The sequence below is a fragment of the Arachis hypogaea genome, chromosome 7 (genome assembly GCF_003086295.3).
Source record: "Arachis hypogaea cultivar Tifrunner chromosome 7, arahy.Tifrunner.gnm2.J5K5, whole genome shotgun sequence".
NCBI lineage: Eukaryota > Viridiplantae > Streptophyta > Magnoliopsida > Fabales > Fabaceae > Arachis > Arachis hypogaea.
The window spans coordinates 76,917,626-76,929,889 of record NC_092042.1 but is presented as its reverse complement, the minus strand read 5'-3'; the positions used below and the strand labels follow the sequence as shown (position 1 = coordinate 76,929,889).

At 31.0% G+C, this 12,264-nt stretch overlaps 1 protein-coding gene and 1 long non-coding RNA gene across 2 annotated transcripts; one reads left to right on the top strand and one right to left on the bottom strand.

Annotated features, from left to right (window-relative positions):
• The first annotated feature begins 1,974 nt into the window (after positions 1-1,974).
• On the top strand, positions 1,975-3,639 carry LOC140174250 (uncharacterized). The gene is made up of 2 exons (XR_011863522.1): positions 1,975-2,295; positions 2,798-3,639. It is a non-coding gene; the product is annotated as an uncharacterized lncRNA (long non-coding RNA).
• A 1,775-nt stretch (positions 3,640-5,414) lies between these two features.
• On the bottom strand, positions 5,415-8,040 carry LOC112703535 (7-ethoxycoumarin O-deethylase). Its single transcript, XM_025755017.3, has 2 exons — positions 6,879-8,040; positions 5,415-6,240 (listed from the first exon to the last, which is right to left on the bottom strand). The coding sequence occupies exons 1-2, from the start codon at positions 7,902-7,904 to the stop codon at positions 5,677-5,679; spliced, it is 1,590 nt and encodes a 529-aa protein (XP_025610802.1). The 5' UTR covers positions 7,905-8,040; the 3' UTR covers positions 5,415-5,676.
• Positions 8,041-12,264: the final 4,224 nt, after the last annotated feature.

Genomic DNA, 12,264 nt, shown 5'->3' with positions numbered 1-12,264 from the left:
ACGTGCAGCCCATCGTTACACAGCCTAGGGATATGCTACACCTTCCGCCTAATGCACTAGATCATCATAGACATGCTAGGCAGGTGCGTATCGACACATGGAGGCCAACTATGAGGGAGAAGGGTGTGAGAGAGCCAAGAGAAGTTAGGCAACATAGGAGGGAGTGAAATAGAAAGCGTAGGGAGTGTCTTGATATGGAGTTTGAGGAGGAAGCAGAGTATGCATGATATGAGGATCTCAGAGACATACCACAGGACCACCACGTGTCATCGACACTACCACCGCCACTACCACCAATGACATAGTCACCTTCATACGTTGATGATCCTTTACAGGCCCCGCCTGGCTGGGTCGATCTTGGGGAATCGACAAGTTCACATCCTAGGTATTTGGTTGATGAGATCTAGTTTGATGAGGTATTTCTGGTGCACACCAGTGATCAGGATACTATGTAGAGTCTTACAGATCAGTTTCACATGAGTAGGGAATAGGGGTACTAATAGAGTATTCATGTCCTGTCCGCTCCCACACACATAACTATGTGGGTCCTTATGTCGCACCTGGAGCCACTTACTCATTTGGGACCGATGTTTGTCCTAGATAGCTGTATGTCACCCCACCATCGGTTGACAATGGTCATTTAATGAAAGCAACGCAACCTCTGCCTCCTCCAACATAGTATCCCCCTATTCCACATCATTATCAAACACAGAAATATCAGTCACATCAATATTCTCCTCCTTTTCCCGATATGTATCCGACAACGACGATGTAGTTCCCGTCTCCTTTGCCCCCCATGTTTAGTCTCTGCCTCCTACCAGACCAACGAGAGTTGCACGTGAGGCAAAAACCCCATTGTGTAGCACTGGCTATTGCTTGCATTACCTACCTGACCAGCATCGTTGATGTATTTCATTTAGTATTTTCTTATTTACTTAGAACTATATTACTTCACTAATGTTTGTACCTTGTATTATTTTTAGAGAAAATATTATTCCCCTCTCCTGCGAGATGCTAAAATGGCACTTCCATCCCTTCTATTTATAAAATGTATATTTTCCTCCCTTATAATATTTAAAAAATCTCATCTTTAATTCATTTTAAATTTTTTGTGTTAACTAATGTTAACTTTATCCCTTTTCAAAAAAAATATTTTTTAAAGATACCTTTTAGCAAAAAGTTTATTTTTTTGGTCATTAAATTTTGCTTAGCAAAGTAGTCTTTAATAAATTATTTTTTATTAATCAAATTATATTTTTACTAGAATATTTTTTAAAGAAATTAATAATTAAATTATTTTTTAAGATATCCTTTAATAGTTTTTAATTATTAAATTGTGATTTTACTAAAATTTTCGTTAACAATTATTTTTGTATTTAATAGTAAAATATAAAAAAATTATTAACGAAAATTTTGGTAAAATCATAATTTAATAATTAAAAAATTATTGAAAAATATCTTAGAAAAAATAAATTTAATTATTAAATTTTTTTAAAATATTTTAGTAAAAATATAATTTAATTAATAAAAAATAATTTATTAAAGAGTATTTTGGTAAATAAAATTTAATGATAACAAATAAAATTTTTGCTAAAGGATACTTTTATAAAAAATAATTTATTTTTTCTTGAAAAATGGATAAAGTTAACACTAATTAACACAAAAAATTTAAAATTGATTAAAGAGGAGATTTTTTAAAAATTATAAGGGAGGAGAATATATATTTTATTAATAGAGGGGAGAAGAATGTCATTTTAGCATCTCGTATGGAAAAAAAAATAATATTTTCTCTTGTTTTTATGTTGTTTTCTATACTATCCAACAATGTAAATTCTATCTCATTCCACTTGAACATAATCCCTTAATATGTTGAAGAATATTGATTCATGGAACATAACAAATACGAAAGAAAATTAATACTAAACACAACAAATACGAAATAGGATAAACACGAAATATAACATCAAGACTAGTTATTGTTTGTGGGCTTATTTGGGCATCCTTTTCTAGTGTGACTTAGTTGCCTGCATAAGCCACACCTTTTCCTTGCTTGCTCAACCTCATCCATATCATTTCTTAGTCTAGTAAAAATTGGCCTCTTCTTTTCATTTCGGTGCATGGATGGATTAAGATGCAACTGGCCTTGTACCAATTCGACCATAGCTTCTCATCTAGGATCGATGGGAACTCCACCTCGTACACTTTGAAGACGCTAGCTTGTTTGTACACATGATGAACAAATCTTTCCCACTCGGTGCTTGCAATTGCACAAGCTTCAAGTGCATGAGAGCACAGGTAATGAAGTGACTAAAAAATACCACAATCACATGTGCGCTAGCACAACCAGACCCAATAAAAATTTTGACTTTATCCCTCAAGTGGCTCTAATTTTCCACCATATATAGTAAGGCCCTCCTAACGTAGTCCTTCCTTATTCTTTTCGATAATAGCAAGGAGCTGTTGAGAGAAATGGTTCCTAGCCGCCAATTGTGATTATGCCTTCCTGCCCTTTCTGACAAATAACTACTGCAACCTCTCGTACATACACCTAACAATTACAGCAACTAGTAAATATCGCATACTTTTCAACACTACATTGATGTACTCTTAGAGATTTATCGTCATATGACCAAACTTGCGACTACTATTACAATGTTGTAACCATATCTCTTTATTGAATCTGTTGCCCCAATTTGACATGTCATGAGACAATCCTCTCAATGCATCCATTTATATTCATACCCTGCCTTACTTGGACTATATACATCATTGATCAAGTATCATTTTCTCTTTGTAGATTTGAAGTGGGTCATGAAGTTAGATGTCATGTGTCTGATGCAGTAGTACACATGATAAGTATTAAGAGGCTTCCAACTACTATCATCAGCATTTAATGCGGCTTTGATGGCTTGGAATCTGTCCAATATAATCAAGTCTCTCTTGTGGAATGACATGTTGCCTAAGGTTAGTAAGCAAGAACGACCATGACTTCGTTGTCTGCGATTCTACGATAGCAAAAGCAACTGGGAAGATGTTACTATTACCATCTTGTGCCACTGCAATTTGCAAGACACCACCATACTTCTATACATGTGCATGCCGTCCATGGAGACAAAAGGCTTTTAGTGCTTGAAAGACTCAACAGATGGATGAAAAGCCCAAAATACCTTATCAAATAGGTAATATTCACAAACCACTATAATAAGTGCCCATCATAGTAGGGTACCGCACTGAAATCAGTTATCATGCTGGGACAATAACTCTGTAATGCTTGTAACAATCTCAAAATCTTATTATAGGACTCCTCCCAATCACCGTAGATTTGGACAATTGTCTTTTGCTTTCGCCATCCAAACCTTTCTGTACGAGAGTTTGAAATGATACTTCTACCTAATTGTACCGTATAGGACAGGGATAGAAACAGAAGAGTTAGACTGCATGAGAGACATGATGACACTACAGATAAGATTGTTGTTCAACTGACGATGATTTTCAAACATGGTGGGAGTTAGACAAGTATGTAGTTCTCAAAACTTACGCACCTCCCTATGGGATTAAAAGAATTGTAATATGTTCATCAATAATCATCATGATAAAGAATAATAAAGTTCCTTGAGACATCAAGATGCAACTTACCAACATCGAAGATTTTGTCGGAGTGCAATACAGAGACTCCTAGGACATCCTGCTATAAATTGTTTGCAATGCACATGGCGCTTTGCTCGATTAGACACTACAACTTTACACTCGGCATTCTTTCCGAATGCTGCAATTCTTCACACCTAGCATGACAGCCTCTCTTCTCTTGAATCAACGACTAATGTGAAACTTAACTCTATCATATGTCTTGTAATCATCTCATTCCCCATATTGAAAAATGCAGTATCCTCCTGCATTGCGTCAAGATTCAATGTGATAATGGCTTGCTTCAGAACTAATTGTGGAGGAGGCAGAAGGTATCAAACTAATCCATCTATTGGGGTTTCAGTACAAAGTCCTCTTCATTGTCAATAGAACTACTTTTATTGCTGTCTGCGACATATTTTTCATCCGACCCATCAATATTCACGTCTATGTGTTCTTCTGGACTAGCACAATGCAAAGAAGTAGTGCAAAAGGTGGGTCATCTTAGTCTCTTAGACAAAATTTGAATGCCTAAAACTACTACCACCTACATCACCAACTTCTGTAGAAATCTCCATCACTTGTTGAGTCATGATTCTCTCGTAGACATCAAACATTAGGCACACATCCTCATCACCATCAAGACAAAAAAACACAAAAATAAAATACTCTATTTTCATTGGTGCTAACAACCTATACCCAACTCTTTTAATCTCTTTTGTCCCATTAGTACCCATGTTGGTCAAGATTAGGCTTTCAGACGAAGAATTCAAACGACGAGTATGCAAAAGAATAAAATCTCACACGCAAATATAATCCCTTTCTCACTATTTTTATGTGACAATTAGGATAAATACTCATAAAGATATACTCACTATTAGACATTTTTATTAAACATATTGAAAGAATGGAGAAAAAAGATTGAAATGTTGGTTAGAAAGGTTATTAGTTACACCTCCTTATACAACTGATGATCAAAATTTATCGTTTTATATCTTTTTTATAGTGTAAATATATATCTCATTTACATTGTATTCTATTGACTTTTTTTTATATTCCATTTGCTCTTGTTTTATTTATTTAAATGTATGTTGTGAATAATACGGCCACAATTAATTTGTCCACACTATAGATGAGATAAATAATAGAATATAAAATGATAAATTATGTTTAAATTATTTATACATGTAAATAAATATTTAAATTATTTATTTAAAAAACTCCATGAACACACACGTATGTATAATAGTTTTCTTCCAAGGAAAATGTTTCAATCAAGTTTTGCAGTAATGAGAAAGTATAACAACGCAAACAAGCGGTTATGCTTATACATGTGATGATATGAATTCCTGAACAAACATAGTGAGCAGTAAGAAATAAAAATACGCGTGACAAGATGAAAAATTATAAGAGAACTAATAACGATGAATACTTTTTATTAATATTAATTAATATTTTGAGTTAATAATTTATTTTAATATTATTAATATTTAAAATTTAAAATTTAATATTATTAAATTTAATATTAATCAAATATTAATAAAAATAATAAATTTTATTAATGATGTAGTCTTGTTTAAATAATAATTTACATCTAATCAAAATCAACCATTTTCTCTTCAATGAAAAGAAAACCATTTTATCTTCAATCTTATTCATTAATAATATTAAATGATGAAATAATAATATTTAGAAAATCTTTTCTGGATACCAATTGAAAGGATATGATTAGTAACTATCAGGAAAAAATCTTATTTTCTTACCATGAAAAAATAAAACACAATAAAATAAAAAAGTATTAACTAGTATTAATAATACAACGAAATCTAAAGCACACATCTTTTATTGCAGCCAACTACATATCATACAAAGGCTTCAAATTCCAAGATGTTCATCACACTTAAAAATGACAGAAATTCAAATTAAGCTTACAAGAGAAAAATAAGCAGAAAAAAGAAAGAAAGCATTCACCAACTAATCATTATTCAAGGAGAATTATAGAGCCATAACTAAATCAACATTGGATAAAAAGGAGACCAATTATGAGGCTCCTTAGTTGTTGATTATGATAGGAATAGCTCTCAGTGGTAGATCTTTGTCCATGTTTTCAATTTTCCAATCAAAAGAATTGATCAAAGATCCGAACATGACATGAATCATTCTCATGGCTAATGGTGAGCCAGGACAAATTCTTCTTCCACTTCCGAATGGTGTCAGCTGAAAATCTCTTCCTTTAACATCAATTTTAGATCCCAAGAATCTCTCAGGCAAGAACAAATTGGCATCGTCCCACACATTAGGGTTTCTTCCAATAGCCCATTCATTTATGAGGACCCTTGTACCTTGTGGGATCCTATAACCTGAGATTTCCACATCAACCTTAGCTTTTCTTGGAAGCAAGAGTGGAGCTGGAGGGTGTAACCGTAAACTCTCTTTTACAATTGCTTGTAAGTATGGCAGTTTTGCAATATCTGATTCATCAATAGGGTTACCACGCCCAATGTTTTGTTCTAATTCTTGTTTGGCTTTGAACATTACTTCTGGATTGTGGAGTACTTCTGTCATTGTTCTTTCTAATCCATATGCTGTTGTATCTGTTCCTGCAACAAGTAGGTCCTACAACACATGTACAATGAATTGTATGAGAGAATGTCAAAATACAACCATGGAAAAATAAATATAATATGGAGCATTATTACTTATTAGCGATTTAAGTGTTTTGTTTTTTATTTTTTATGTCCCAAGTTTCTTTGGACCGACATGTTGCCATGTTGGGGGTTGTTGCACTTTATTTATATCTGTACAGCCAAATTTGGATAAGGATCTTGATTATCCTTTGTCTAAAATTGGAAATCACATATAGGGTCTCAGCTGAATTTGTCTAAAATTCTCAAACCGTGTGTTATTTTTGCCATTAAATTTTTGAGATTGTGTTCTTTGGCGTAGTAGTTTCTTTATATTAAATACATTAAAAAATTATTATTAGGATATGCAATTTACATATGAAATTATGTACAAATTTACATATGAAATGACGAATAAGTTCAATGCATAAATATATGTTATGAAATTTATGCGTAAAATTTTAGCACTAATATTTTATACTAATTAAACATATTCTTCATCTTAATTATCCCACCAATTATCTATGCAAACAAAATGTTACCAAGGAGCTATATATAAATGATACCTATGTAACAAACCAGTGAAATGGGATATATAAGAGAAAGGAATAATAATAATAATAATCTTACAAGTAAAAAGTGTCTGATCTTTCTCCTGTCCATTTTTTGGCTATCTTCTTGAGAAATGTCAAGTAGTGTGTCCAACATATCATTATTTGTGACATAATGCGGTTCTTCTCTTAGCTTCAACCTTTTGTCAATTAACTTGTCCAAGCTGTGGAAGAACTTGGTAAGGTAATTAATAGTGTGTCTATGAAGACCTTGAGGATCAAAAATTTTTAAACATGGAAAAATATCAACCACATTAGTTGATCCTGTTAGTTTCAAGAGAGTGGACACAATGTCCTTGTACTCTCCATTCTCTACAGATTCAACAAAATCCTCGGACACAAAAGTATAGGACAAGAAATTTATGCATGCCCTAAAAGCCGCATGCCCTACATCAACGGCTTTGCCAGTCCGGCCGTATTTTTGCATATCGTTAAGAAGATCTTGAAGCTTCTTACGCCTAAGACCTTGACTCGCATCAAGGGTCTTATTGGCGAATAATTGGTCGTTGCATATTCTCCTGAAGTCTCTCCAAAGAGGACAGACAGGAAGAAATGGCAAGCTATAGTTATGGTGATCTAGGGAAGTCACAATACTCGGAACCGTTCGATCGGAGAACAACAAATCATTGGTTTGGAGAACTTCTTTGGCAATGTTTGGTGAAGAGATTATTACAGTGGTTGATTGGCCAAGCCTCAAAAGCATTATGTCTGGGGCATAAAGCTTAGCAATCTTGGCCAATGTTTGTTGTGGCTTTCTTATAAATTCAAAGAGGTTTGTTAACATGATAAAAAGGGATGGTCCTGGTGGAAGTGGAAGCTTTGGTTTTGTGTTTCGTGCATGAAGAAAGTGGGCGAAAATGCATGTGAATAAGAGGGTTATTAGTGAAAGGGAAAGGTATGAAAAGTTAAGAGGAAATATGAAGCTATGATTTTGAACATTGTTTGTTGAATCCGTAGTAGTAGTTTTAATTTGTTCGAGTGCACTAAAGAATGTTGAGTTCTTCATTTCAACATTCCACCAGTAGTATGGTAATGCTGATTCCATTATTTTCTTTGAGTTCTAAGGAAAAAAGTGTTTTTGAGTTTTGCCAAGTTGGCTATGGTGATGAGAGGGCCTCCTTGCCATTGTATATATAATGATCGTGCAAGTTGAGGAGCCGCCCTCCAATACATCACGAGACATACTTACATATTTTTAAACAATTATATAAAAATTAAAGTATACCAAAAAAAATTAATCACCAAATTAACTATTTATATAGAATATATATTAAAATATAAAATATATATTAAAAATGACTAATTTAATAAATAATTAACTAAATATATATATATATAATATGATTATTTTAATAATTAATTTTTAGTATATATAACTTTTTTAAAAAAAATACATCTAAAAATGTGCTATATGTTTTATATAACTAAATTATTGCGATTTATGAACTATTTTTTTTTAAAATAAAACGCAAGTTGTTATTGCAATTTATTTCTAAATAATTAAAATACTCTATGAATATAAATTTTTTTATTTTATATATTTTTTAACAAAATAATTAATTTTTAAAATAATTAAACATTTAACAAAATGATAATCAAATATTTCATCGTATTAGAATACTCAAACATTGGTCTGCAAGATTTGAAACCAAAACTTCTGAATTATTAAATCATAAGTTACTTAGCTGGTTATTTTATCTAATTTTATTTTTATTATTTTACAGATATTCAATAAATAAAAAAATAAGTAAACACAGTATTAGTGTATAGTAATATACTAGTACGTATAATATACTCTAGTAGTATAATATTTAGAAACGACAACACATGCCATCTGTATATATAGTAATTAAAAAGATCGTCATTTTATTAAATTTATTTATTAAAACTGACACTGTAAGTCGTCTATTGTTATCTAATAAAATTAATGACCTTGGCAGTATGTATTTTTGTATGTATTTAGACACTATTTTTTATTTTATATCTTTTACCATAAAATATTTTTTCATATATTTTTTTTATCAAAAATATTCTTTACACACAAAAAAATTAACTAGTAGCAAATTTTAGTATATACCTAATACGGTTATTTTGTATTAATCAAGTAACACTATTTTTACTTTTTTTTTTAAATGGGTTTATGTATTACTTTTAATTATGTAATTAGATTATTTTCATATAAAAATTTTAAAATTAACAAAATATTTTTTTCATAAAATACCTAATTAAAAATCTAATTAAATTCTTAAACTTTATTCTCTTTAAGTTGTGAAAAGATATTATTTTAACTATAATATTTTTTATACTAAAAAAACTTAATTATACAATTAAAAATAATATAAAACTTAATTAAAAATATAAAAATTTAATTATAAATATACACTAACTCTCTTATAAAATTGAAATAACATACAATTTAGTTTATCTGACCAAAATACCAACCAATAACCATTATAATTAATATATAAATGAGTGAGTATTATTTGGTTGTATCAAATACTAACAATATATATTTATCATTATATAAATTTTATTTATTTCTAATATTTTATCACGTATTATTCAAAAATATTATGTACACAAAAAAATTTACTATATATTTATATATAAATATATGTATTATTTTATTTATTTTTATGCGTATTTTATATTTTAATATGTATTCTATATCAGCTAAATTTAAAAGTTGTACAAAATATTTTAACTTGTACACAAATTTTTAATTTAAATTTTTACGTATTTCATCATTATTAATGTAATAAATTTTGTTTATTTTTAATATTTTATCATGAATTATTATTTATATAAAAAAATTTAATTAAATATTTTTAAAACCAATTAAAACTTTTTATACTGTTTGATAAAATATTAAAATAAACAAAATTTTTATTATAATAGTTGTTCATATCCTGACTCAATAGATAATAGTCAGGTCCACTAATAAAAGTGGACTTCATGATAAGCCCGACCTCTTTAAAGAGGTCGGACATCGACTCCAATGAGCGAAAATCCTACTTATTTGAAGTGGATAAACTGTTTCCTAAAATCTCTAGAAGGTGGATCTCAACAAACTCTTAAGATAAAGAGAACGATTATCTATCAGAAAAGATAAGATTACTCCAACAAATGTGATTAATAATTCTACTATAAATACACTGGCACCTTCCAAATATGTATGACACACGCTCTAATCTACTAAAAATTTGTCTAAAGCTCTTGCTAACTTAAATATCAGAGTCTCTTGCAGGTATCACCTCTCACTTCCTCACGAGAAACTCGGACAGGCGGCACTTCGACACCAAAAAAATCAGATGCTGGCACCAAAATTATCTGAACCTCACGTTCAGGTTCGAATCAACGTTTTAAGTAATACTAGAACAATAGTAATAAATATATATTTTATATATATAATTAATGTTATTTAAATTAATCAAATAATTATATCTAATTTATATATATAATATAAAAGTTAAATTATACAGTTGGTCCTTACACTTTCAGTAAAATTACAAATTGGTCTTTATATTTTAAAAGCTTGTAAATAAGTTTTTAAAGAGAATTAAAATTTACAATTTAGTACCTATCGTTCAAAAAGTGTTGATTTAATTGAATATTCTCAGCATATGTTGAGAATATTCTGTTAAAATAGAAAATATGCTAAGAATATTCTGTTAAATCAAACACTTTTTGAATGGCAGGAACTAAATTACAAATTTTAATTCTCTTTAGGAATCCAATTACAAGTTTTTAAAATGTAAGAATCAATTTACAATTTCACTAAAAGTATAAGAACCAACCGTATAATTTAACTAATATAAATAGATATATTTTTTACACTTCTTTTTAAGTAAGAGTCCCTCTTTAAACTTACTTAAATTTTTCTTTTCCAATTAATTGAATTATAGACCTTTTGATAAAGAGTTCTTATAGTATGTCATAGTAGTACTTCTCTCAAGAGCATAGTATGTCATGATACCACATTTTACAATTTACAGCATAGAAAAAACTGAGCATCGCTCTCCGTAAATATCTAAAACTGCTGCCCACCCAAGATTATAACTTGTGGAGCCATCCAAGCGTTGGGGAGTTAATACTATCCAGTTGGCCCACCCGTGCCTCATGCAACGGGTTTGTTTAGTAGCACAGTGCAACTTTGCTTTCTTTCTTTGCTAGCGTTCTTGGAATCCTTTGTATTTAGCGGCATATTGAGCAGCATCAATTGGTTATTGGCCATGGCCACCGCACTATATGACAGAGGACCACTGGACTACACAATGGAAGGAGCTAATTAATAATTTCGTACCTTGCCTATGCCATACACCATTTTCCAATCATCTCTTCTTCAACCGGTACCATATAATTTCCTGTTCAGATTGGCCCATGCATAGTAGAAATGGCTGAAGCATGATTAGAAACTAACAGCAAGAACAAATATAAAATGCCTCTTTATTTGTCTTTTGTATATCATGCTTATCGATTTGTGATAGAAAGATGTTTATTAACTTAATTTTGAAGAGGTGTTTATTGTGTTGGTAAATACAAAAAATCATTTGCTTATCTTTGCAGGTTTTAAAAATTAAACATACATGTTCTTAAAAATACTTCAAAAAATTTTAAAGTTAATTTATAGAACTTTGCTAGGTACACAATAATTTTTGCGAACAATGTAAACAATAAGCTCTAAAATTGGCCCAATAAAATAAAAACACAGTACATCCTAAATTACCTACCTAAATCTTAATATTAAGATAACTATCTACACACCTAATAAATTGAATATCCAATATATCTATTGTTTATATTGTTTATTATTTTCATTGTCTACCTATACTTTTTCTAATTTATATTTGTCAAAATTAAAAAATCTAATATAATTTTGTTCAAAATATTTTGCAATGATCCAAACTTTGTGGATGATGGGAACTTTTTTTAAGTTGATCATATATTTAGATTGCGAAAATATTCGAAAAAAAAAGAATAGATTAAAAATTGTTCAGTTGCTCACTTGTCGAACGGGTTGGACCTGAGGGTAAAAAAGGTAGGGTGACCAGGAGATAGGTGTTGTTGAGCCTTGGCGTCGAGCTCCTCCGAGTTACCAGGTAGCGTGTGTGAGAAGGAGTGGTCCACCTACAAAAGGGACTCCAACACCCAAGTTAGTGTCCGAATAAGGAGGGGAATTTTTGTCAGAGTGTGTGACGTACCTAGTGGAGGGGTAGGACCCTCCCCTTATATAGTCTGTACTAACGTGGGCCCCACATGAGCAGGTCTTCTTTCTTGAAAATTTCTTCTCCATCTGTCAAGGATCACGCTGGAGGGGTGATGCTCGGGTCACCCTCTGGTTTGGGTAATCGCTTGGCCAGTCGGTATCTGGGTTTGGGTCCCTGCTCTGCTAGGTTGGGTCGGAA